The 24446-nt window shown below is 54.4% G+C and overlaps 1 protein-coding gene across 3 annotated transcripts in view; it reads right to left on the bottom strand.

The window, feature by feature from the left end:
• The window catches only part of NEURL1 (neuralized E3 ubiquitin protein ligase 1), a gene marked incomplete at its 5' end in the record, with an annotated part of 82372 nt that overhangs the window by 17687 nt on the left and 40239 nt on the right, over positions 1 to 24446 (bottom strand). The window contains 3 exons of one of the 3 annotated variants that reach the window (XM_081228448.1): positions 2123 to 2444; positions 2908 to 3149; positions 17225 to 17331. In XM_081228448.1, the coding sequence (XP_081084574.1) occupies positions 2123 to 2444; positions 2908 to 3149; positions 17225 to 17258 (598 nt within the window). Of the gene's footprint in view, positions 1 to 2122; positions 2445 to 2907; positions 3274 to 17224; positions 17332 to 24446 lie in introns of those variants that run through there. The other 2 variants (XM_081228447.1, XM_081228446.1) reach the window with 2 other exon arrangements.

The raw sequence follows: 24446 nt of genomic DNA on the forward strand, positions 1-24446 counted from the left end.
AAACCCATTTATAGTCAAAGAGGCTGGGCCAGGTCAGTGCCTGGGCTCTGCCCCAGGGTGGGGCCCTTCAAGATTACTCTCCAAGCCCCTCCCTCAGCCCCTGAGATTTGGAAGTCCCATCTCACCCAGTATGTCCCCTTCATCCTCACCCCCATCCCAACCCTCCTGGAACTTGTAGGCCCAGTCTAAGCCTCCTCCACCAAGAAGCCTTCCTAGACTCCATCCTCCCACACTGACTTCAGCCTCCTCTGACTTCCTGCTTAAACCCACCACGGCAGCTGGTGGAGGGGGGGGGGCGAGGGGGAGGGGTCAGGTAATGCGAAAGGTACTACTTTTGGCATCAGAACACCCAGTTCAAGTCCCAGCTCTGCCACACCCGTACACGGACAGGACAGGCCTTCCATGGGCCTCAATTTTCTCCCTGACAAATGGGGATAATAATCACTCCCTCCAGGGCCAGCTGCTGAGAGGTTAAATGAGATAACTGGATGGAAACCGTCTTGGCAAATGGATGAGATCCTACGACCACAGTGTCCAGAGACTTACTGTTGTCTCTTGGGTTACGCCCGGTGAGCCTGGGGCTGCCTGTGAGCGGGGCTGGGTCTACCTCGGCCACGCCCCCAACCCCTTCCTTCATCTAACAAGTCATCCATCCATCCCACCGCTCTCCCCTACCCACCCTGCACATATTCCTGAGGGTCCTGTACACACCAGGCACAAGATTCCACCCTGGAGAGGAAACTAGCTGGGTAAGGCATGGATCCCTCCTTCACACAGAAAGACTTCTAACGATTACTCATTTCTTTGTTTTTACTTTCACAGGCTTTTTTCTTTTTAACTATCTTTTTACTCAAATAAAAGTGTTTTGAAAAAAAAAGAGCATCACTGTTTCTAGGCTCTGAAGTCAGAAAGGACAAAAAGAAAAAACATTTTTCCACCACCTCCATGGCAGTTTTCTCTGCAGGGACGTGGGGCAGGGATGGGAGATGGGAAGAGCAAGCATTGGCTTGAGCATCGACTTGGTACCCAGGACTATGCTGGGCACTTTACTCATAGCCTCTTTAGTTGGATTTAATTTTCCTACCAACCCATTTTACAGATGGAAAAGCTGAGGTTCATCCAGGATCCTCCTGGAGACACAGCCAATTTGCCAATGGGTTGACCTGTACCCAGTCTATGTGTGCACAGGCACATGCAGACACACTTGCCTACACATGCTCAAGTGCAACAAAGTGGGATTCCTGGACTGGGAGTCAGGTGACCTGGATTCCAGCCCCACCTCAGCCACCAACTCGCTGTGAGACCCAAGGAAGTGTGAGACTCTGAGGCCCCTTCCAACCCTGGCATTTTAGGGTCTGTGTGTGCCCTTGCCAGGAAGCCTGGTACTTTAGCAGCCCTAGAATACCTTCTCATGCCCCTCCTCCTCACCTCCCACAGGATGTCTGCCCTCTCACTCCCCTGTAGTAGACTTACTCACAATGGGGGCCCAGAAGCAGCCAGAAGAGTCTTAGCCCCCCTCGTGCCTTCTGCTGTCCCCTCCTACCCCTTTCACCCATATCCCTGCAAAAAGGACTAAGGTGGGGTTGGACCTCCTGGAAGGCTGCAGAGCCCAGGGGCCAGGGCTCACCTGGGGCTGAGCCTTGCAGCGCCTCCTAGGGCCAATGACAACTTCTTTGAGCTTGAGGCTCACTTCCACGGGCCCAGTGAGGGAGTCTGCCTCCCAGGGTTGCTGCGAGAACGGCAATAACAAAGTGCCTGGCACACAGTAAATGCTCTGTAAACTATAGTTATGATGATTAACATTAATTACGTCCTGGGGGTGAGGGGGTCTTTGAGGCTGCCACACATGATCATGAAGGTCGCACACTGCTCGAAGGCACAACCTGAGGGACCACAGAGGGCAGAAATCTCGCCAGGCTCCACTTGCCACAGCTGTGGGCCTGGAAGAAGGGATGCTCTGCAGTTCACATCAAGGCTCCCAGAGCTGTCCCAGTGCCCACTCAGCCCCAGGGCTGCTACCAGTGGGGGAGGGAGCCCCATGCCTGATAGAACCAAGTCGAGTCAGACCACAGCACCGGAAGTGTGCCCTGCACCTAAGGGGCCAGAGGGAGTAGGCACTCACCAAGTAGCTGGACGCCCCGCGTGAGGCCGTAGACGTCCACCAGGGCCCAGAGCGGGTCGGCTGTGCGGACCCCATTGAAGAAGAGCATGGTGGCCGAGTCGTTGATGCGGTAGAAAACACGGCCCTTCTTGTCCACCCAGAAGGCGATGATGTTGCCCTCGTTGGCAAACTCCTCGGGCAGCGCCTTGGCCCAGAAGCCGCTCTGGGACACCAGGTCGGGGCAGGCGTACTTGGGCAGTGAGTCAGGGTGGATATGGGACGGGTCCTTGCTCGTGAAGCCTAGCCGCAGCGCCCCGCTCCAGCAGCACTGCTTCTTGGTGATCTGGGTGGCAGGGGATTGGCCTCAGACAGCCCCCAGCCCAGCCTCTCCCCCACCGTCAGTGAGCCCAAGGGGAAGGGGCTGTGCCCTTCTCTGAAGACCACCCCCAGACAGACTCCTATGGGGAGTCACACCGCCCAGCTCACCCGCTATTTGGGCTCCTCTCCCTCCTCCAGGAGCCCCCACCAGTCGAGTGAGAGCTAGTTCTCACCTCCCACCATCATCTCCCATCACTTGCCCATGGCCACTCCCCTCTCCCGTTCCTTCTCTGTCACGCAGGGAAGGTTGAGAAAGGAGTAAGGAGGAGGGGAGAGAAAGAGGAGGGATGAAGATGGGTAGAAGTGCGGTAGGGAGGAAAGAGAAGGGGCAAGGGGTAGTGATGGCCGTTAGCAGAAGGCGGTGCCTGGCAGGAAAGTCCAGAGGCCCCAGGGGGACACAGTGACGGGAACAGGGAGGGCGGTCCCACCTTCAGCCTGACTTGCTCATAGATGAGGACCGGGCGGTTACTGAAGGTGATGGCATTGCAGAAGCTGGCCTGCCTCTTGACGGCCTTGTGGCTGAGGTCCATGAGGATCTGGGAGCCCTTGGTATGTGGATGGAAGAGCAGTGGCGTGGCCGGGAGCCCCCCGCCGGGCAGCACCGGCGGGCAGTACTTCTGCTTGTGGTGGCATCGGTGAGAGGTGACAGGGAAGGGGCCCCCGATGGAGTCTGCAAAGGAACAAGCCACAGCATCAGAGAATTTGACAGTCCAAGAGCTGGACCAACTTCCCCTAGGGAAGGGCAGAGGGCTGGGGCATAAGCAGAAGTCACCACTGCCCAGGATTTCCACCATCATTGCCCCTTAGCACCACTGCCACTTTTTGCCACCTTCCTTCTCCTGCTACCACCTACTGCTATTTCCCACTTCACCACCTCCCACCATTTATTACCCACCACCATCTGCCCCCACCCTTCACCCGTCACCTCCCACCACCATCGACTCCCACATTTCACCCGTCACCTCCCACCATCTGCCCCCACCCTTCACCCGTCACCTCCCACCACCATCTGCCCCCACCCTTCACCCATCACCTCCCACCACCATCTACTCCCACCCTTCACCCGTCACCCCCCACCCTTCACCCATCACCTCCCACCACCATCTACTCCCACCCTTCAGTCATCACCTCCCACCACCATCTACTCCCACCCTTCACCCGTCACCTCCCACCACCATCTACTCCCACCCTTCACCCGTCACCCCCCACCCTTCACTCATCACCTCCCACCACCATCCGCCCCACCCTTCACCCGTCACCTCCCACCACCACCATCTACCCCCATCTGTCACAGACCAACAACAGCAACAACTACTACCATCGACTGCTCCTCACCAGTATTTACCACCATTTACTTTCTGCCCTCTAGCATGTGATAAGCCACCATTTACAACCAACATCCAACACCATTCACTGTCACTCACTACCACCACCATTTATTTTACTCAACAAATATTCATTATGTATCTACTGAATACCAAGCCCTGTGCTATGCACTGAAGATAAGGCATGAAACATACATGGATCCTGTCCTCAAGCAGCCAACAGTCCAGGAAGGGAGATAAGATAGGGACAGAAACTGCAATACAAATGGCAGACAGTAATATGCACCAAAAGGTAGGTCACTTCCCAGGAAGGCCTCCTGGAGGAGGGGAGGAGGAGGAGAAGGCTTTGGAGCTGGACTGACAAGGCTGGGCTGCAGTGAACACATGACCAGGGGCTGGCATTGGAGACCGGGTAGGTGGGTGAGGCAGCCTCTGCAGCGTCAGCCCCAGGAGCATGCCCATCTCTCTCCTCCCTCCTCCGGGGCCACCTCCTCCTCCCTCCTCCCTCCTCCCCAGGCTGCCTTCCTGCTTTACACTGCCCATGCCCACAGCATCTTGGACACAGGCAGGCCTTTTCGCCCAGGCTTTCTAGGAACTCGGATCTGCTTCAAGAACCCCTAGCCAGGGAGGCACTGTGCTTTCTTCCATAAACAGGGCTTGGTTCATAAGGCACTTTACAAACATGTGAGGTTGGCATCCAGGAGACAGGGCAGAGAGAGGAAAGAACATGGGATGTGGTGCCAGGTGGCTTGTGTCTGTCACTACCTGGCCATGTGACCTTGGGGAAGTCAATTCCCCTCTCTGGCACAATAAGTGGCCTCCACTCCGTGACTCTAAGCCATGTATCAGCAGCATTGGTAGCATTAATGCACAGCCTTGGCAGCTGGGGGCTCGGGGTGGGGGGTTCATTTCTTCCCCAAGATCTGTGTCTCATCCATCAGGAAGGGCAGCTCCTGCCCATCTGGTCATCTTGAGAAGAGACACAGAGGATGGGGAAGATGGGGTGGGGAAGTAGAAAACCACAGAATGTGACTGAGGCCATCTGGGATGTTTCAAATTTTGGCCCCTCCAAGGCAAGAATTTAATAATACAGAAAGCCTGGTTACCCTAGAGGCCTTCCCCTCCCTAAAGAGAGGGGAGGGGTTTCGAGGAAGGGGACGGAAGACAGGCAGAGAGGAGAGAAGGAGGGGAGAATCCCAGGAGGCGGGAAGGCCAGACTTTGGTCCAGTATTTGCACTGGTTTGCATCACTTTGCATCTTTGCTTCCTCCTTCCCAAAGGGCCCCAGACACCAGCATCCACAGTCCAGAGCCAGCCAGATACCCTGAGCATCAGCCTCCTGGCCTCTCTGGAGTTGCTTCCTGCATGCCAGGCCCACGAGTTGAGGGCAGCACAAGGCAGGGCTCACCTTGCTCTCACTAAGGAACCAAGAATGGTGCTCAAGGGCTTTGAAAGCCACCAAGCAGTGAAGGCTGGAATTGCTCAGAGGAGACCCAGACAGTCTGGAAAGGCCACACGAAGAAGCTGAGTGACCCCTGAATAGCACAGAGCAGGGGAGATCATTCCACAGAAGAGGACAGTTGAGGTGAGAGCAAAGTGTGGCACTGGATATAGGTGCCCCACCTAGAAGAGGTACCCACTGGGCTCAGGCCAGTCTCAGAAAGAGCTTGCCTCTTGCTTTCAGAAAATACCACACACTGTTTAGGGCTGTGTACATATGCAGAAATGAAAGCATAAAAGAAGAAATACCTGCTGGGTGAATGGATAACAAATGTGGTACGTCTATACAACAGAATACTACTCAGCAGTGAAAAAGGAATGAACTACTGACAGTAGCAGCAACACGGATGAATTACAAAATCATCACACTGAGCGAAGCCAGTTTTTTTAAAAAAATGCAGACACAGTCCACAGAGCAACTGCAGGGCCTCCACCCCTTTCAAAACCCTTCCTCTCCTTCCACCCTGTCCCACTGGTACCAATTCTATAAGACAGAAACTAAGCTAGAGTGATAATAAGCAGACTGGTGGACACCTGGGGATGGTGGGGGCAGGAGGGAATACTTGGGGTGAGAGGTGACAGATGTGTTCACCATCTTGATTGTGGTGATGGCTTCATTGTTATGTGCACATGTCAAAACCTATCCAGTCATACACCTTAAACACCTGTGGTTTACTGTGTGTCAACTATCTTTCAATAAAGCAGTTTTTAAACCTGCTGAGCCCAGCAGCTGATGAGAGCCTCTCCTATGGGGCCCCCGCTGCAGCCTCCGCTCAGAATCCATGGACAAACTGCAGGGTCTCAACTTCCTTCAAAACACTTCCTCTCCTTCATGCCTATCCCAGTTGGCATCCTGGGGCCCTGGATTAAGATCCAGGAAACACTGGTTTGGGGCAAATATGGTGAAGACACCCAGGGACCAGAGACCCAGGCCCTGGAAGGACCATTTCCCAGGGCCTCCCACCCACAGGGAGGGTACTGCGTGGGCAAGGGCAGCACAGGCCCAGCCTCCCTGGCTGACAGCCGAACAGATGGAGAATGGGAATGGGGGAACCTTGATCCCTGGGGGTACAGTGTGCACCCAGACAAGTGACCTCAGAAAAAGGCACGCTCACGGGTACACACATACACCTGTGAGCACGTGAGGGTAACCCAGAACCTAGGAGACAGAGGAGGGAAAGAGACTTATTCCTGCCCTTACCCATTAGACCAGGAATCACACATTTACACATGTAGTGTGTGCACACACATGTACTCATATACACATGGATGCACAAGGCAGTACACACAGAACACACATCTACTACATATGGGCCATACATCTACTAATAATGGCAGCCATTCATCAAGTGCTAACCCGTGCCAGGCTCTGAACTGAGAGCTATACATATACTTACTGGTTTCACCCTCACAGGAAACTGATGAGGTAGGAGGGACAGTATAAGCCCATTTACCTGATGATGAATCAGCCTCAGAGAGACTGAGTGGCTTGCCCAAGGTTACACAGCCAGCAGGAAGGGGCTTTCGGAGCCAAACCCAGGCAATCTGACTGCAGGGCCAGGGTCTTAGCTATTCAGCATTAATAGCCAAGAAAGCATGGGTTTGGATACTTTTTTTTTTTTTTTTTTCGCGGTACACGGGCCTCTCACTGCTGTGGCCTCTCCCGTTGCGGAGCACAGGCTCCAGATGTACAGGCTCAGCGGCCATGGCTCACGGGCCCAGCCGCTCCACAGCATGTGGGATCTTCCCGGACCAGGGCACGAACCCGTGTCCCCTGCATCGGCAGGCGGACTCTCAACCACTGAGCCACCAGGGAAGCCCTGGATACATTTTTTAAATGCACTTTTAAATATGGTCATAACTGATAAAACATGAAAAACATATTCATCCATGCCCCACCTAAAATCATCTCATGTAGCACACAGGGGGATACCTGGCATTCTATTATGTTGCCTCCACAATACATGTGTGTATGCCGCCAGACAAGGAAATGCAAACCGTGTTTACATACAGGGCCCTCATCCATCACTGATAGGATGCAGAATGGTGCAGCCAACGTGGAAAATGGCTTGGCAGTTTCTTATAAGTTAAACACCTACCATATGACCCAGCAATCACACTCGTGGGCACTTACCCAAGAGAAATGAAGACATCTGTACAATGACCTGTATGCAAATGGACAGCAACTTTATTCATAATAACCCAAAACTGGAAACAACTCAAATGCCCTCCAACTGACGAATGGATAAATAAAACACGGTACCTCCACACAATCAATACTACTCTGCAATAAAAATGAACAGAACTATGACACAACAACAAGGAACCTCAAAAGCATGTTAAGTGAAGGAAGCCAGACGCAAAAGGCTACATACAGTCTGATTCCATTTGTATGACAGTCTGGAAAAGGCAGAAGTGCAGACATAGAAAGATCAGTGGGTAACGGAGTTTGGGGAAGAGGAAAGCAACACAGAGATGTTTTTATGGCGACAGAAATGTTCTATACCATAATCGTGGTAGTGGTTATACAAATTATACATTTGTCAAAACTCACCAAAATATACACTTGAAAAGGGTGAATGTTAGTGTCCATAAATTATACCTCAAAAGCAGCAACAATGACTAACAAACCAGGTCTTTATGAAGAAGGGAGGAAAGGGGGGCTGGAATCTCTGACCCACAGCCCCCAGCATCCCACCACAGGCAGATCCTAGGATTGGACCATCTGACAGGAGACCCCAAAGCCTGGTCGGGCCTGCCACTCTCAGCCTTAAGTTCCTTCCACTTCTGTGAAGTGGCGGTGCTGTTCCCTGTCCCCTGTGGGTCTGAAGAGAGCACTCTGGCAGCTGCAAAGCACCTTCACTGATTCCTGGGCCTGCTAAGTCCTGTGCCGGCCTCTTCCTGCCCACAGTGTGGTCTCTGTCCACTGAGCCACCTCTGTGGGAGCGACGTGAAAACCCTTTCTGTCTTGCTGGGCATCTCCTGCCCATGGACCATGGTCACTTGCTGCTCAGCAGGCCCCCGTTGAATTCCTGACCCTAACCCGCCAGCCCCACCATGTTCCCAGGCCCCAGTGGAGTCTGAGCACCCCACATCCAACCTGCCAATCCCACCTCTGAGATAAACATCCCTGGGCCCCGCACCCTCCTGTCCTCCCCACCACCAGTGGCCCTAGCCCAGTCCTCATCACTCCTCTTTGAACAAGGGCCAGGGCCGCCACGTACAGCCATGTAGGCTCTGCCCTGCATGCCTCCAGGGGGCGCCATTCTTGTGGGCTACAATAAGAAATACAACCCTCACAGGTATCCAACATGGCAGCCCTGACAAGGGTGATCACCCCCTCCCCAACCCCTGCTGTCACTGCTTCTGCTACCTCCCTCCTCCATCGCAGCTGGTATTATGATCCTGGGTGAGGAAGGAGAGAAAGCAAAATGAGAATTAATCCTGAGCATAGCTCTGACGCCAAGGGCCAGAGGGACAGCTGGGGGCAGGGCTCCCTCCCTATACTTTAACATACACTATGACCCCTTAAAATCCCCATTCTATGGATGAATGAGTTGCAATTCAGACTGGTTAACCAACTTGCCTGAGGTCACACAGCAATTAAGTGGCAGAGCTGGGACCTGAACCCTGATCTTCCAAAGCCACATCCAGGGTCCTTTGCCCTACTCAGCAGCTAACACTACAGCTCATTTTCCCCAGGAGCCCAAGATGGCAGGCATAGTGGGGAAAGCCTGTGTGGAGGAGGTGTTGGCCAGTCCCAGCCAGGGGAGCAGCCACAGCAAAGGGCCTGAAGATGCTGGGCCTGTGAGCTGCACAACTGCTCTCCCAGTGGCCAGCGGTCCTGGGTAGAGCCCCAATCTCGCCATCTGCTCCCAGCAGAGCTCCCAGGGAGGCTCCCCTTAGTGACAGGTTTACAGGCGTTTCGGGAGCCACAGTGGGAGCACCCCGTCAGGCGAGGCTGCTGCTGACACACTGGAAGCTCCCCCACCCCACCCCGGCAGCCCATTCCTCCTGGGCATTTATGAGCTGCCAGACACAAGCCTGGCCAGCCCTCCCAGTGACCCTCAGCCAGCTCCGGACCACATTCCTGCCTCTCGGTAGGGTCCCAGGCAGAGATGCCAAGATACAATGTAGCCTCCAGAGTGACCTTCCTACTGCTCCCACCCACACTCTGCCCCAGAACCAGCCTGGCAGAGCCCCGGGTGCCCAGGCTGCGTTGAGCTGGGCTGCCAAAGAGAGAGGGAGGGAGCAATGACAATTGACAACAACCAACCTCTATGTGGCTTAACAGGCAGTGTCTTCATTACACTCCCAATGACACAGGTCCTCAGAAGTGAGGTTACTCACCAAGGCCACCCAGCCAGAGTAAAGAGCCCCGATGTGAACCCAGGCCCGCCGCCTCCAAACCCAACTCTGAGACCCCATTTTCCTCATCTGTAAAATAGGGACCATGGCAGACCTTCCTGGTATTCTTGCAAGGATTAAAGAGATGCTGTATTTAAAACTAATCTAGTAAGTAGCTGCTATAATAATAGTTATTAATAACTCTATTAATTATTAATAATAGTTGCTAATAATTATATTATTATTGTTGCAATTGACATCAATCTGTGCTCTCCTACACCTTTGCTCAAGATATTTCCCCTGCCCCGCATATCTTCTCTCCCTGTCCCACCCACACCTCTCCAAATCCCACCCATCTTTCAAGACCCAGCTGGATCCCACTATGCTCAGGATCCCACTATGTTCTGAGCCTGTGGACCTGAATACCAGGGCTGACATGATCATTTGCATCTCCAATGAGGGAGGCTTACCTCACGTTCTGGACAGGACAGGGCAAAGAGCACGAGCCCTGGAGGCAGGAGACCGCGGTTTCAAAACCTGGCCATGCCACAGACTTGCTATGTGACTCTGGGCAAGGTGCTTCACCTCTCTGGACCTTAATTTCTTTCTTTGTAAAACAGGGTCATCATAGCTGCCCTGCCCACCTCTCCAGGCTACTGTGAGAACCCAGTGAGTTCACAGGTGTGAAAGAATGTTTCAGACTTTAACACCTGATTCCAACATAAGGTATTATTTCTTATAAAAGCAACAACCACCACCACAGGAAATGATCTGTTCATTTACGCCCAGTGGGAGGCCAGACACTTCTATTTTAATTTATCCCAAACACCCTAATCCCGGATTGCCAGGGTGGTCCTGACTTGGGGCTAGTTTACACACAGTCACTGAACAGGGCTCCCTCTGGGAGAAAAGCTTGGGAGATGCGGGAGAGCAGGTCGGGGAGGGCCCTGAGTGAGAGAGATGAATGTAAAACTACACAGATGTGAATTTCTCTGGGTTTCCCCTCAAGGGGCCCGCCTCCCTCACCTGCCTCTAGCCTCAAGGGCTGGCCTAAGCCCCTTTCTCTGCTGGGAACCATTCCTTCCTCCTTCCCACCTATAAACCTGCCTTTCTCTCACTCTTCCTTCAGACCTTGATTTTAAAGCCCACTTTCTCCCAGAAGTCTCTCTGATCCCCAGACCAGGTCCAAGGATCCCATATGCCCCTAAGAGAGCATCCATCACCCAAGCAGCCTTTTCTCAACTCTGGATCCTCCACAGAATTAAGCCCAAATGCCTTGAAGCACCCACTATATGTAATGCACTGACTTGTTTTCTTCACACCCAGAATGGTTCTGGGCATGTGCCATCCTTGGTAGAGGTCGAGTCACTCAGACCATTTTCTGTGCTCTGTGGTGCAGCTCTCTGGCTAGGAAAGGCTTCAGGGTTATTTGCTTGTCTCCCTGATGGGCTGTGAGCCTCCTGAGGGCAGAGACCATAGTCTTTTTTTTTTTTTTTTACTGCTGTTTCCCCTGGGCCTAGCTCAGAGCACACAGCAGGTGCTCAATAAAAGCCATTGACTGAACTGCTACTGTTCAGTTCTTCAATCCACTGATAACTGGCAAGTGTCCAAAGAGCACCTACTTGGTGCCTTGTCCTTTCTGGTGTCCTGTGGAGAAATTAGAGAAAGAGGGGACCAAAGGGACAGCTTCCTTCACTGCCCAGAACCAAGATCCCACACTCCATGTCTGACTACAGCCCTGCCTGCTCCAGAACCTTCCAGCACTCCCCATTTGCCTGCAGGAAGAGGGAGAAAAATCGCGAGGGTTTTTTTTCCTATATCAGGCACCAGATTCCCTTCTTGTACAAACTTGTCTCATTCTCCCAAGCCCTGAAAGTCAGGGATCTGTGGGAAGCAGCCTCGAAGATGCCCCAGTGATCCCCACCTCCACCTCCTGGCAGTCCCCTGTAATCCTATTTGTAATCCTCTCCCCTTGGGTGTGGAGTGGACCTAGCAACTAGCTTCTAACAGCTGAAGTAATGGGACAGGACTCCCAAGACTGGGTTATAAAAAACCTTTGGCCTGGGCTTCCCTGGTGGCACAATGGTTAAGAATCCTCCTGCCAATTCAGGGGACATGGGTTCGATCCTTGGTCCAGGAAGATCCCACATGCCGCAGAGCAACTAAGCCCGTGTGCCACAACTACTGAGCCTGAGCTCTAGAGCCCGCGAGCCACAACTACTGAACCCATGTGCCACAACTACTGAAGCCCGTGCGCCTAGAGCCCGTGCTTCATAACAAGAGAAGCCACGACAATAAGAAGCTCGCACACCGCGACAAAGAGTAGCCCCAGCTCACCGCAACTAGAGAAAGCCCGTGCACAGCAATGAAGACCCAACACAGACAAAAATAAATAAATAAAATTAATTAATTAATTTAAAAAAAAAAACCTTTGGCCTCTCTCTTGGTTACTTTCTCTTACCTCTCTCGGGTCGCTCCCTCTGGGGAAGCCAGCCATGTAAGGTAGCCCTGTGGAGAGGCCCATGTGGGAGGGACCGGGGACCACCAGTCACCATGTGAGTAAGCCTGGATGTGGCTCCGCCTCCAGGCAAGCCTTCAGGTGAACCTGCAGCCCCAGCCAACAACTTGACCGTAACTTCACAAGGGACATTAAGCTGGAGGCACCTAACTAAACCGTGTCAAGACTCCTGACCCACAGAAAATGTGAGATAATTAAATGTTTGTTTGTTTGCTGTTTTAAGCCACTAACTTTTGGAGTAATTTGTTGTGCAGCAGTACAGATCACTTAGTTCCATCTTATAGATAAGGACACAGAGGCTCTGAGAGGTAATAACTTGCCCAGGGTCACACTGTTAGTAAGTGGTGGAGCTGGGCTCTGAACTCAGATCTGTCTGGCTGTGCAGCCATCCTCACTGGGCCACAGCTAGCTGGCCAGCATGCTCGGTCCCCTCTGCCCTACATGAACGCTCCACTCCACCCTGGTCAGTTTCTCCATGACCTCTGCAGCCCCCATGAACATGCCTTTGTCATTTAGGGTTAGGGGCCACGTTAGCACCCAGTCATCTGTCCCAGAGAGCTCGGCTACGCGTACAGCAGGTCCTGCTGCTCCCTGGAAGACCGAATGAATCCACAGTGACGAGGTGGGCAAAGGAGAGTCGCAGGGAGTGGGCAGGATGGGCACCCTCACGGCCAAGTTAATCTCCACATGGAGCCTCCTGCTCTCATTCACTCCACGGCATCCCAGTCTCTGACGTTTCCAGCAACCAGATGTGCATAGAGATGTGTCTCCCAATATCCTCACTTCAGGGAGGGAACCAGCCCTCCTCCTCCCCCTCCCCTCCCCCCACCCCCTGCAAGATTCCAGAAGGGAATTCCAGATGATAACCATTCTGAGTTCAGCTCCTGGTCCCTGTCTTCCCAGCGCCCTCCCCCCACCCAAAGCCCCCAGGCCAGGCCTGAGAGAATGAGGGGGAGCATGGCTCAGTCACATAAATCCACACACCACGCAGACCATCACCCTCAGTTCCCCTGATGCAAATCCACACTCACCCGTGTGCACATGTGTGCATATACACACAGTGGGTGTGCGCCTAATGTGGACACAGCACCCAGGGAACGCTCAGTCCCGGGGGCCTGCCAGGGCTGGAGGAGACAGAAGATGCAGTCTTGGTCCTTAAAGGCAGACAGGCGCTTGTGTGTACACACTTACGAGCACACACGGGCCTGGAGGAACCTTCAGGGAAGCCTTCACATCCGTTTACAGAGTGCTTGCTGTGTACCAGGCGGGCTGCGCTTTATGCCAGTTAGCTCACTTACTCTTCCTACAGCCCTTCCAGGTAAACCTTCCCACCCCCAATTTATGAAAGTGGACACTGAGACTCAGACAAATAAAGGCACTGACCCCAAGTCACACAGCCAGGAAGAGCAGAACAGGATTCAAACTCTCACCAAGAACACACGTCCCACTCCCTCTCCAGCCCTACCTGGCCTGTCACCCAGCTCAGGGCTCACATCTTCCACCCCATCTGCCCCCACCAGGCCACCTGCAGCTCCAACTGCGACGTGGTCCAGCAGCCCGGGGCCCGTACCCTATACTCTTCCCTCTTACTCGGTGACCAAGCATCTGCTGGATGCCACCGGGTGCCAGACACTGGGCTGGGTGAAGAGAACACAGAGATGGATCAACCTGATTCCTCCCTCCCCACCGACCCTGGAGCCTACAGGCACAAGTGGGGTGTGTGTGTGTGTGTGTCACATATGTTCAAGACACACCTGCCAAGCTCTGGGGAGCTCACCTTGGCCTAAAACTCCAGAGCTGCTGCCGGGAGAGAGGAGGCTCCTTCTGTGCTAATCCCAGATCTCCTAAGTCCATGTGATGGCCTGTCCCCTGCTGCCCGAGTGAGAATTAGGAACCCAAGGAGGGGAAGCAGGGAGTTAGCTGCCGAAGGGATGAGGTCTGGATTCCCTCTGAGCCGCTAACTATGCAACCTCAGTCAGCCATTTCCCTTTCTGAGCCACAGCATCCCCTTCTGTAAAAGGACAGCGGGAACCAATCTCTCAGGTCCCTACACCCCAGCATCTAGGATTTGTTGGTCCAGAGACCTGGGGGTGACATGTATGTCTGTGCGCATGTGTGTGTGTCATCCGCGTATCAGCCCCTCAGCAACGGGCCCATCCCTTGCCCTGAGGCGGGGGGAGGAGCATTAAAGAAAGTAAAGGAGGAGGGGGCGGGGAAGAGGAGGGGAGGGTTGGGAAGGAGAGGGGAGGGGGGCTTCCCAGGATCGGGGCTGCCTCCCTCTGTGCTCTCCCCACCCCCATCCTGCCCTAAAGACGGGGAGCAGCTCTGGAAATCTGCCTGATGAAAAAGATCAAGCATGTAACTGCTGAAACCATTTTCCAAATGAGAATTAATCTCTCCCAAGGGTCCCCTGCCAGGCTGGTCTCAGAGGAGCCGGACTCACCACCACCAGCGCACACGTGCAGGCGCATGCATACACACACATACACACACACACACACACACACACACACACACGACTCACGCAGAAACACTGACCTCTACAGAATAACAGAGTTTCACAAATGTGAAACTGTGTGGCTGCTCACACATGGAAACGCAGACACAGAATATTCAGTCTCTTAAATATGGCACAGATAGTTACACATTACGTGGGTATACACAGAAAAAGACCTAAAACACAGATACACACGATCTGCAGTCACCAGAAACATAAACAGCCAGGACACGCCCACAAACACACGACTAGATACGCCCACACAACCCCTCACCTCTCACTGTAACCCAGCAACCCCAAATCTTCAGCTCCAGCCAAATCAAACCCCCAAGGCTCACGCGAAAATACTATCAGGAGCCATGTAACTAGGTCCTCAGGAGTCAGGCTGCTGAGAGCACCCCTGAGAAGGAGTGAACCCCCTGCATCTCCCACTTCCCCAAACTCACCTCCCAGAAGGGGGTGAAACCAAAGCCACCAGGGCAGCCAGTGGACAGGTGTGGGGACACGTAGGTACGGACATGGGTGAGGACATGTGGGGACACGCATGCAGGGTCCTGGCTAAGGGGCCATGTGGGCACAGGCAAACACCCCCTCGCCTGTTAGTGTTGATGGCAGGCTGAGGCCGGGGCCAGGGCCAGCTTACAGGGGACCCAGGCTGAGGAAGGTGTTCCAGGTAAGCGGTTGGAGGCCAAGGCAGATGGGGCATTGGATCAGCACTCACCCAATGGTCCCACTCCTGGAGTTCTCAGTGCACCCCAGGCTGTCCTCCTGTCCCCGTTGGGAGAGGAAGGAATAGGACCCTGGCCTCAGAAAGCCTCTCCGCTTTGGCTTTCCCCTGTGTTAAGTCCTTATTCACATGGTCTCCCGTAGTCCTCACAATACTCCTGTGAGGATGCTACTATCATTAGCCCCACTGACAGATGAGAAAACCAAGGCTCAGGGAGACACTTGCCCTTGTTACCACCCATGTGTATCTACTCCAGAGCGTGACCTCTTGACGGCCATAGGCCATTTCGGGTAGTCTTGGGGTCCTCAATTCCCTCTGAATCCTGCATTCTAAGGCAGCTGGAGGATAGTGTGCTGAGTCCTGAGCCTGTTCTGAGGGCCTCTCTGTCCTTCCCAGGCCACTGGGCTGCCCAAGTCTGACTCCAGTGGAAAATGACAGTCGGCTCCAGACCCTCTGCCAACAGGCTCCACGGGAGCCAATGAGCCCAAAGAGGTGCCCCCACCCCACCAGGCCCAGGTCAGCCCAGTCTGAGTCTCAGGCCAAGGCCCAGGCCACTGGCACTGCCTCTGGCCAGCTCCGGATTATGTGTCTTCCAGGGCCTTCCATCTGTCACTTGGCCCTCTGGGCCCAGGACGAAATTCATTGCCTTTTAAGAGAGACAATGATTTGCTTTTCCCATGTCTCCTTCTCTTTTTCTTTTTAAATTAGAAATTACTCTTTCAAAGTCCAGGGCCTGGAAAGGGGAAGTCACCTGGTCACCAGTCCTGGCCACAGCTTCCCATTCACTCCTGCCACCACCCTTCTTCCTTCCCAGCCCTTTCCCGGTTCCCACTGAACCCAGCAGACGGAGACTGCCCCACCTCCTAATGCCCTGCCCGAGGAGGGGAGGAGGGCACACAGGGGAGTGTGGCAGGGACCCCCCAGGGTCAGCCCACACTGTCCTGGAGCCAGCCAGTTTGCACAGGAACCCCAACAACGGGGGCCCAGCGATGACAAAACAAGTCCCTGGGAAGGCCTTCCCTTCTGGGTCTGGTGCCACATCGGCCATGTTACTCCCAAGACCACAGTACTGGGGCCAGGCAGATGAGCGGACAGGGGCAGGGGCAAGCAGGGGCCACCCAGTGCTCCTTCCTTTCACCGCTTCATCTGCCTGCCTGTCGGTCTGTCTGAGCACAGATGTGAACCCCAGGAGTCAGAAGTTCATTGACCTCCTCGGCAGAGCACACGCTTTGAGAACTGAGATCAGGCAATGTGGTTTGCACCCCTGTGTGCTTAGGCACAAGCCAGCACAGGTACCTACCCACAGACACCTCCAATGCACACTCATGAACACAGACACACACACACATTCTTGCATATACGCATGTACCCACACATCTCTCCATGGCTCCATCATGGAGCACAGCACTGACCTCCATGGCCCGCATCCCAGAACCCACAAACAGGTCCCCCCAGCTGTCTAACTGTGGTTTGCCTCAGTTCTAGGAGAGGGGAGTATGGACACTGGGACCTCACATCCCCCCTGGCTGCTGATCAGCACCCTGGGGAGGTAAGAGGACAAGGAGACTTTGTGGGGAGACTCAGCTGTCTGACCTCCTGCTGTCTGCCACGGAAGGACCTCTCTTCCTGCTTGTCCCAGCCCCCCTTGCCCTCCCCCCGACCCCAGTACCTGTCACCCAAAGGCACCCCCCCACGGCCCCGGAGCCCACCAAGGAGTGAAGAGGCAGGCAGGATGGCCATGCCCTCAGCCCCAGTGCCCTTCGGCCCCAGCCTCCCCAGGTGGTCCCCAGGCTGTGGACGGACAGACCCTCAGGCATCAGCTAGGGTCTTACCGTGGAAGGTGCTCCGCGTGATCTGTCCCCCCATCGTGGGCAGCGGGTAGCACGGCCACCTCCGTTTGGCTGGCTGGCCTCGTCACCGAGACGCCCTGGCGGCCAGCTCCCCTCCTCCTGGCCCCCCCCCTCCTCCGTGGCCAGCAGCAGCCGGCATGGCAGGGCCGAGCCTGCCCCTCCCACACGCAGCCTGCCGCCCGCAAGGCCGGCCACACATGCACACACGCCCCTCTGGCCCCGCTCACGGCTGCCTCCCAGCTCCCACCCACTCCCGGAGCCTCCCCCACCTCCCTGCGCTGGTACAGGCAATGGGATCTGTCATGTTTATTTACATAAGGAGGAGGAGACTGGAGGCTTCCTGAAATAGCCGAGCTCCAGAAAGCACTGGAGATGCCCCAGCCAGAGCAGGCAGACACACACACGGACACACACACACGGATGCACACATGCACATTCCCTATCACACACCTCATCACACACACACACGCACACGCACACAACCTCACCATTCACCCAGGCTACAGTCATTCACATGCCATTATGCACCTACTACATGCAGACACTGGGGGAGACGACAGGATGCCATGGTAAGCAAGACAGACCTTGTCTCTGCCCTCAGGGGGCTTACAATCTGGCTAGTGCAGCTTAATGACAAAGAGCTGACATCACTCCTATCGTCTTCCAGGCTCTACTGCAAGTGCTTTACGAGTATTAACCCCTTTGGTCCTCACAGGCTGAATGATGAGGTCAGCATATGGTTCCTATCAATAGGTACCATTATTATTACTATCTGAGAAATGAGATGAGAAAACTGAGACAAAGAGGTTACCCACCTAGAAGGTGGCAGGGCTGGGCTGCAAACCCAGGCAGTCTGGTACTGGAATCTACACTTTCACCTCCACACTAAACCATTCCTTTAATCACAGACATACAAAACACACACCAATATACACAGACCGCACTACCCGTCTATACTACATCACAGGTATATGCACAAACACAGACTGATGAGCACTTGAAAGCATTCACCACTGTGCACACAGCCACCTACTGCCCACCAGCACACATACCTACACATACACACTTCACAGTGTATACCCACAGCACATGCTCACTCCCACAGACTCAAAGCCTCTGGAGAAATCCTGAGGTGCAGAACCTGGCACCTCACACTCGGCGGAGAGGGAGAGGTGCAGAGAGGGCAGTGGGCGGTGGGAGGGCAGGCCCCTCTAGCCCTAGGCAAGCATGTTGGGATCCCAAGGCATCACCAAGAGAGCGGCCGCCACGTATTGAGCGCTCAGCGTGCAGCACACACTGCGTGCACTGTCTGATTTTTATTCCAGGTGGCAGGGGCTTCTGTTATGTCCATTTTACAGAAAAGAAAGTGGAGGTTCTGAGATGCTCAGGTTACCCAGCAGGTCAGAGGCAGACAAGCAGACAATCTCCCAGACATCACCCATCAGAGGCTCTCCCAGGAGAACAGGACAGCTCCCTCCTCCCAGGCCCTGGCTCAGCCCCAGCTCCTGTCCCCAGGGCCAGGGATCTAGTTTTCCAAGGAAAGATCTGGGTGGGACAAGATGAATTTGGAGAGATGGGCAAGAACCAGAAAATAAGAATCTCGTAGGCCATGGTAGGAAGCTTAGAGTGTGTCTAAGTGCAATAGAAGTAACCAATGAGAAAAGAGGAGAGTGATATGGTAGGTTTTACTCCTTTCATAGAAAATAGGTTGTGGGAGGGTCTAAGAGTGAAATGGGGATATCTGTGGAGGGAAGGCTAGTGGGCAACGGGGTGGGGCTGGGGAAGGAGCCGTGGGAAAGGCAGGGGCTGTCCTGTACCAGATGGAACGCAGAGACCTGCACGCTGTGAAGGGGTGTGTTGGGCCCCGCGCCCTCAGCTCAGGACCCTGCTGCTGCTGTCATCCTGAGTGGGTCTGGGGGAGGGGAAGAGGGGCGGAGGGGCATTCGGGATAGACCTAGGGTCACCAGCCAGAGGGCTGGGCAGGCGTGGGGTGGGAGAGCCCCCAAGCCCACAGTGCCACACCCCCTCAGACCAGAGGCCTGCCTGAGACTCCTCTCTGGGAGAAGCTTCAACACCCGATTCCACACAGAGTGGTTCCTTCCTACAGGTACGTGTGGCCACATGTACACACACATACACAGTCAGTGGCACACGTACCCAGTTCCTCCGGGACAGGGAGGCTAAGTCAAAACCTGACCGAGGGGAAATAACCCAAATGCTTTTTCTGGGGTAAATAATCACAGAAATGGCAAAAACAAGGCCTTATTGTGTGCCAGACAGTTCTAAGCATGTTACACATATTAACTTGTTCAATCCCCACAACAACCCTAAGAGATCAATTGCATTCTTATGCCCATTTTACAGGTGAGGAAACTGAGGCAAAGAGGCTGCTCTGGAGGCTGTTCCTACAGCAGCAGAGTCAACACCCCTCAACCTGTCTGCTTTTAAATGCACCAGCTAGGCCCTTCCTCACCAACCCCTCCCACTTGGCCAGCCTGGTCATCCCACCTACACCCAGCACTGGGAACCCCTCTTCTGGGAAGCCCTGCTAGGGCCCCTGGTGCAGACTAAGTCCCCCTTCTTGGAGCGTGTCTCTCCTCTGAGCCCGAGCTATGCCTCTCCCAAACCCCTGTCTTACTCTACCCTACAGAGGGACAGCCATAGCCTAGCTGTGGCCTTACCTGCTTGCCCTGGCTTTTTGGATGCATCTCAGCAATTCAACATGACCAACATTTATTGAGCACCTACTGTGTGCCAGACACTAAGCTATGCACTGGGGACACCATGGTGATCGACAGTAGACAGGCCCTGGCTCTCGTGGATTTACAGCCCAGAGGGAAACAGACATTTATCAAGTAGTATAGTGAGGAAGATACAATCACAATTCTAGAAAAGTGCTGTGAAAGAAAGCGGGGCTCGAGGCAGGCTTTCCTGAAAAGCAATAGTGAAGGGTAAGTAGGCACGTCTCTGTGTTGTGGAGGTAGGTTAGGGGAGAGGGTGCTCCGGGGAGTGAACATAACATGTGCAAAGGCCCTGTGGCTGGAGGGAGCCCAGCCCATTCAAGAAGCAAGGTTCGTATGTCTGGAGCAGGGACAGCAGCAGAAGCCTGGGAAATTTTCTGGGCGCAAGCCAAGGGGGCAAGGGACAAACCAGGAGGGCCTCAAAGAGCAGGGTGAAGAATCTGGCCTTTTTTCTGAGGGCAGTAGGGAACCCCTGACAGGTTTCATCAGGGGGGCAACAAGACCAGGCCTACATTGCTGAAAGGTCACTCTGCCATCCAGCGTGCCGAAGGCACTGGAGGGGGCAGAAGGCACCAGGCGAGAAAACAGCGGCAGTCACGGGGTCAGGCCTGTCCCTGACTCAGCCTGGCTCCTCGGGCCTCGTGTCATGCCTGTACAGCGCTGCCTCTCAGAAAATACCTCACCCATGGAACTGAATCTGCGTAATGCTCTGGAGACAGGAGTGGGGGGAAGTAACCCAGCAGGGATGGATGGGGGCAGGGTGAGCCCTTCAGGTGAGCGGTGGTCCTCACTCTGATCACATGAGTGAGAATGGAGAAGAGAACTGAGACACGGCCTGGGCGGCCCCTGAGCCTTCACAGCACCATTGTCCGAGGGGTTTTCTAGGAGATTTCCCTGGGTCCTGTTTCCTACAAATCCACTTCCGCAAGTTAAGTGGGAAGTGGCAATGTCCTGTGTCTGAGGGTTTCCCAGGGCAGTGTCCAGGCCTTTACAGGTGACGTGGCAGCCAGCGCTGCACCTCTTCTCTGTTTTATTCATTGGTACATCACAAATTTTCATTTGGCCAAAGCATTCTGTTACTAAAAGGGGCGAGAGAACCACTGACCTATATCACTCATTCATTCATCTCGCATTCACTGAGTGCCAACTATGGACCCACTTGTGAGCGAGACCCAACTTCTGCCCTTCAGAAGCCAAGCAGGAGCCATGCTGGGATCAAGGAATGAGGTTCCTTTGGCTCTGGCTGAATGTTTGCAGTGCTTTGTTCTGCAGCCAGAAAGGATGCTAAAGGGGGATATGAAAGGGAAATCTACAAGCAAATCTATGGAACTGACTACAAATGCCACCATTTATTGAACAGTTACTGTGTGCCAGGCACTGTGCTAAGTATTTCACACACATAATCACACCTACCCCCCACCACATCCCCGCAGGATTATAATCATCCCCATCTTGCAGGCTACAAAACTGAGACAGAGAGGTTACACTGACATGGAGTTCGAAGTCTACTTGAAGTGGAGTTCAGCTGGGTAACACTCAAGGCAGAGTTCAAACCCAGATCTGCCTGGCGTCAAAATTCACGCTTTATCCAGAACAGGTCAAAGGGCAGGGACTCTTCTTGCTTGGGGAAGAGAAGACAAGGGGACAATGACCTTCTCCTTGAGGAATCAGAAGGGTTCTAGGTGGAGGCAGAACCTAGGAATTTTCCAGTAGACAGAGGGTGACCTCCCAGGAATGGAGCTTAAATGAAGGCAAGGGAGACTGTGGACTCGCACAAGACTGGACTTCCCACCTGCTAACAGGAGAACCCAGCCTGGAAACCTTGGAGAAAGTAGACCCGTCTGTGACCTGGGCGGCTGTAGTCCCTCAAAGTGCAGAGGCCCAAGGCAGGCCTGCGTGTGCCCTTGGGGAGCAACCTGGTCTGACAGAAACCCTGCCCAGGCTTCGGAGAGAACCCCTCCCTCTCTGGCTAGCCCCCGCTGCTTCTGCCCTCTGGCCCCATCCAGGGAACCCTCGCCCCCTTGGCTCTCTGGGCCCATGCAGCTCCTGAGACCCTACCCTCCTTAGGACCCCCCTCCCCTCCCTGCCATCTCCTGTCTCCTGAGCCCTCTCTGCCCGCCCTTCTTCCCTCCCGGGTCCCATCATGGTCTCCGCGGCGAGCTCCCCACCTCAACCCTCCCCTCACCACATCCTTTCTCATCGACATCTCCCAAGGCCCAGCACCTCTCAGAACGTAAAGTCTAGTACAGACCCAGCAACTGCAGAATCAAACCTGGGGGAATTCCCTGGAGGTCCAGTGGTTAGGACTCCACGTTTTCACAGCCAGAGGCCCGGGTTCCATCCCTAGTCGGGGAACTAAGATCCCACAAGCCTCTCAACGTGACCATAAATAAATACATAAACAAACATACAAACACAATAAAACCTGGAACAAGTTCCCTGGACAACAGAAACCATGCAAATCGCAGACTCCAAGCTCTCTGCGGGGGAGGAGCCTCGAGAGTGTTGGGTCCAGCCACTGCCTTCGGGTGCAGCAAAGGAGGCCTAGTAAGTTGTGGATTTTCCCGTGGTCGCACAGCGGGTGCAGGGTAGGAGGACTGAACGCAGGTTTAACGTCTTCTGGTGTTTAACGCGACCTACAGGTCAGGGCATCGGAAGGCACGGAAGACTGGACAAGGAGAGGGGATAACTTCTCTTTATGAGGGCGAGCAGAGGGGCCTGGTGGAAAGAGAGGTGGTGGGGGGAGGCACCCCTGCTGGGAGGAGCTGGGAGGCCCCCCTGGTTGCTGTAGTGTCTTCTTTTTTTTAAATCAAGAACAAGGGATAATTTGATTGAGCTGATGAGTCACCTGGCATATGGGGCTTAAGGCCATTGTCCCTGCCTGATTAGACTGGGCTTGGTGCTGGAGAATGGGGAGCAGGGAACCCCCCACACACACACAAGCTTCGTCCCACGCCCAGAACCAGGATGAGAGTGGAGGCCGCTGCCTAGAGCCCGGGAGAGTGAGAGCGCGCATGGAGGTGAGGACAAAGCCGCACAGGGACAGAGAGCAGAGCAGGAGCTGCGGCTGCAGGGAAACCGGAGCCAGGGCGCTCGCGGGGCATCCTTGGGGGCTGGGTCAGGTGCCCCAGCAGTGACAGCTGCCAGCTGCCCAGGATGATGGGAACACAACAGGTGCAGAGGCGGGGGCTGGGGACTGAAAGGGAATATGAGCAAACAGCCTGGAGCTGGGCGCCCCTCCCAGGCCCCAGGCCCAGCGCCAAGCAGCCCTTTCTCAGATCCTCCGAGACTCCTCCTCCTCCCCAGGGCTTGGGCCCCAGGTCTCAGGCCAGCCTGGACTAGACAGAGGGGTCACCGTCCATGCCAGGCAGAAAGGACACAACGAGGAAGAACAAGGTTTCGATTCCCAGGACAGGGTGTGCCCGATGGAGCCCACACCCACGGAAACCCCAGCTGGAAACAAACATTTGCCTGTGATAAGATCTATGTCCCCGGCCAGATAGGGTAGGTGATGTGCCACCCACCTGTGTGGAGGTTGGGAGCTCTGGTCTGGAGGTCAGTCAGGCAAGCTCCACTGCCATGTGACTGGGCAAGCTACAGAGCTTTTCTGAGGCTTGGTGCTTGGCTCAACAAATAATAGTAACTATGGCTGTTGATGTGTTGTTCAGGGACCCAGAGAACTCAGGAATCCAAGGAGAACCTGGAGGAGCTAAGATCTTCACCCCAACCTCAGAGAGGAGTGACCTAGGATACAGAATGTGAACACAACACCGAGTATATATGTTACACCAAGGAGAAGAACGGGAGGACCTGCCTCCATAGGTAATGACCTTCATCATCACCGTCACGTACTATTTACTTAGCACTACTCCCCTCGCCCCAGTTCTAAGCTTTGCATGTTATTGCATGCGTGCCTTTCACGCAAATGTCATCAGAGTGCGAGGTAAGAGTGGGTTCTTCTAAGTAAGCAGAATAAACATCATCCTTTGTCACCCCGTTAGCGCTCTATTTTTGTTCGGGTGGAATAAATTTCAAATTTGAAGCCATCCCAGTGATCACAAGTGATAAATTACCAGGTTCTGAACTCATAAGATTTGCTCCCTAAATTATAACCTTGCTGAGGAAGGTGGGGAAGGGCAGACAATGAGACATTGAAGGGGGAGGTGAGGCAGAGAGACGGGGAGACCCAAGGTGATGCAGGAGACGGGACACATGCGCAAGAGCAAGACAAGAGCCTCGTCCGCTGGAGACGCATAAACACACTCGACTGATCCTGCCGCGCCTGCTGGATTATGAGGGAAGCTGGCAGCTAATAGCAGGAGGTTAAATCCCTCCTCCGCAGTCAGAGACCACCCTCCCCACCGCCTCCCCCTGCCACACACACTCCAACACACCTCCAGGGCTCATGGTTCAGCCAGGTCTCCGGGTGCCCTTTCTGGTCTCAGCACCCGGACAGCTGGAGC

Source organism: Mesoplodon bidens (genome assembly GCF_964165515.1).
Source record: "Mesoplodon bidens genome assembly, chromosome: 1".
In the NCBI taxonomy this organism is placed as follows: domain Eukaryota; kingdom Metazoa; phylum Chordata; class Mammalia; order Artiodactyla; family Ziphiidae; genus Mesoplodon; species Mesoplodon bidens.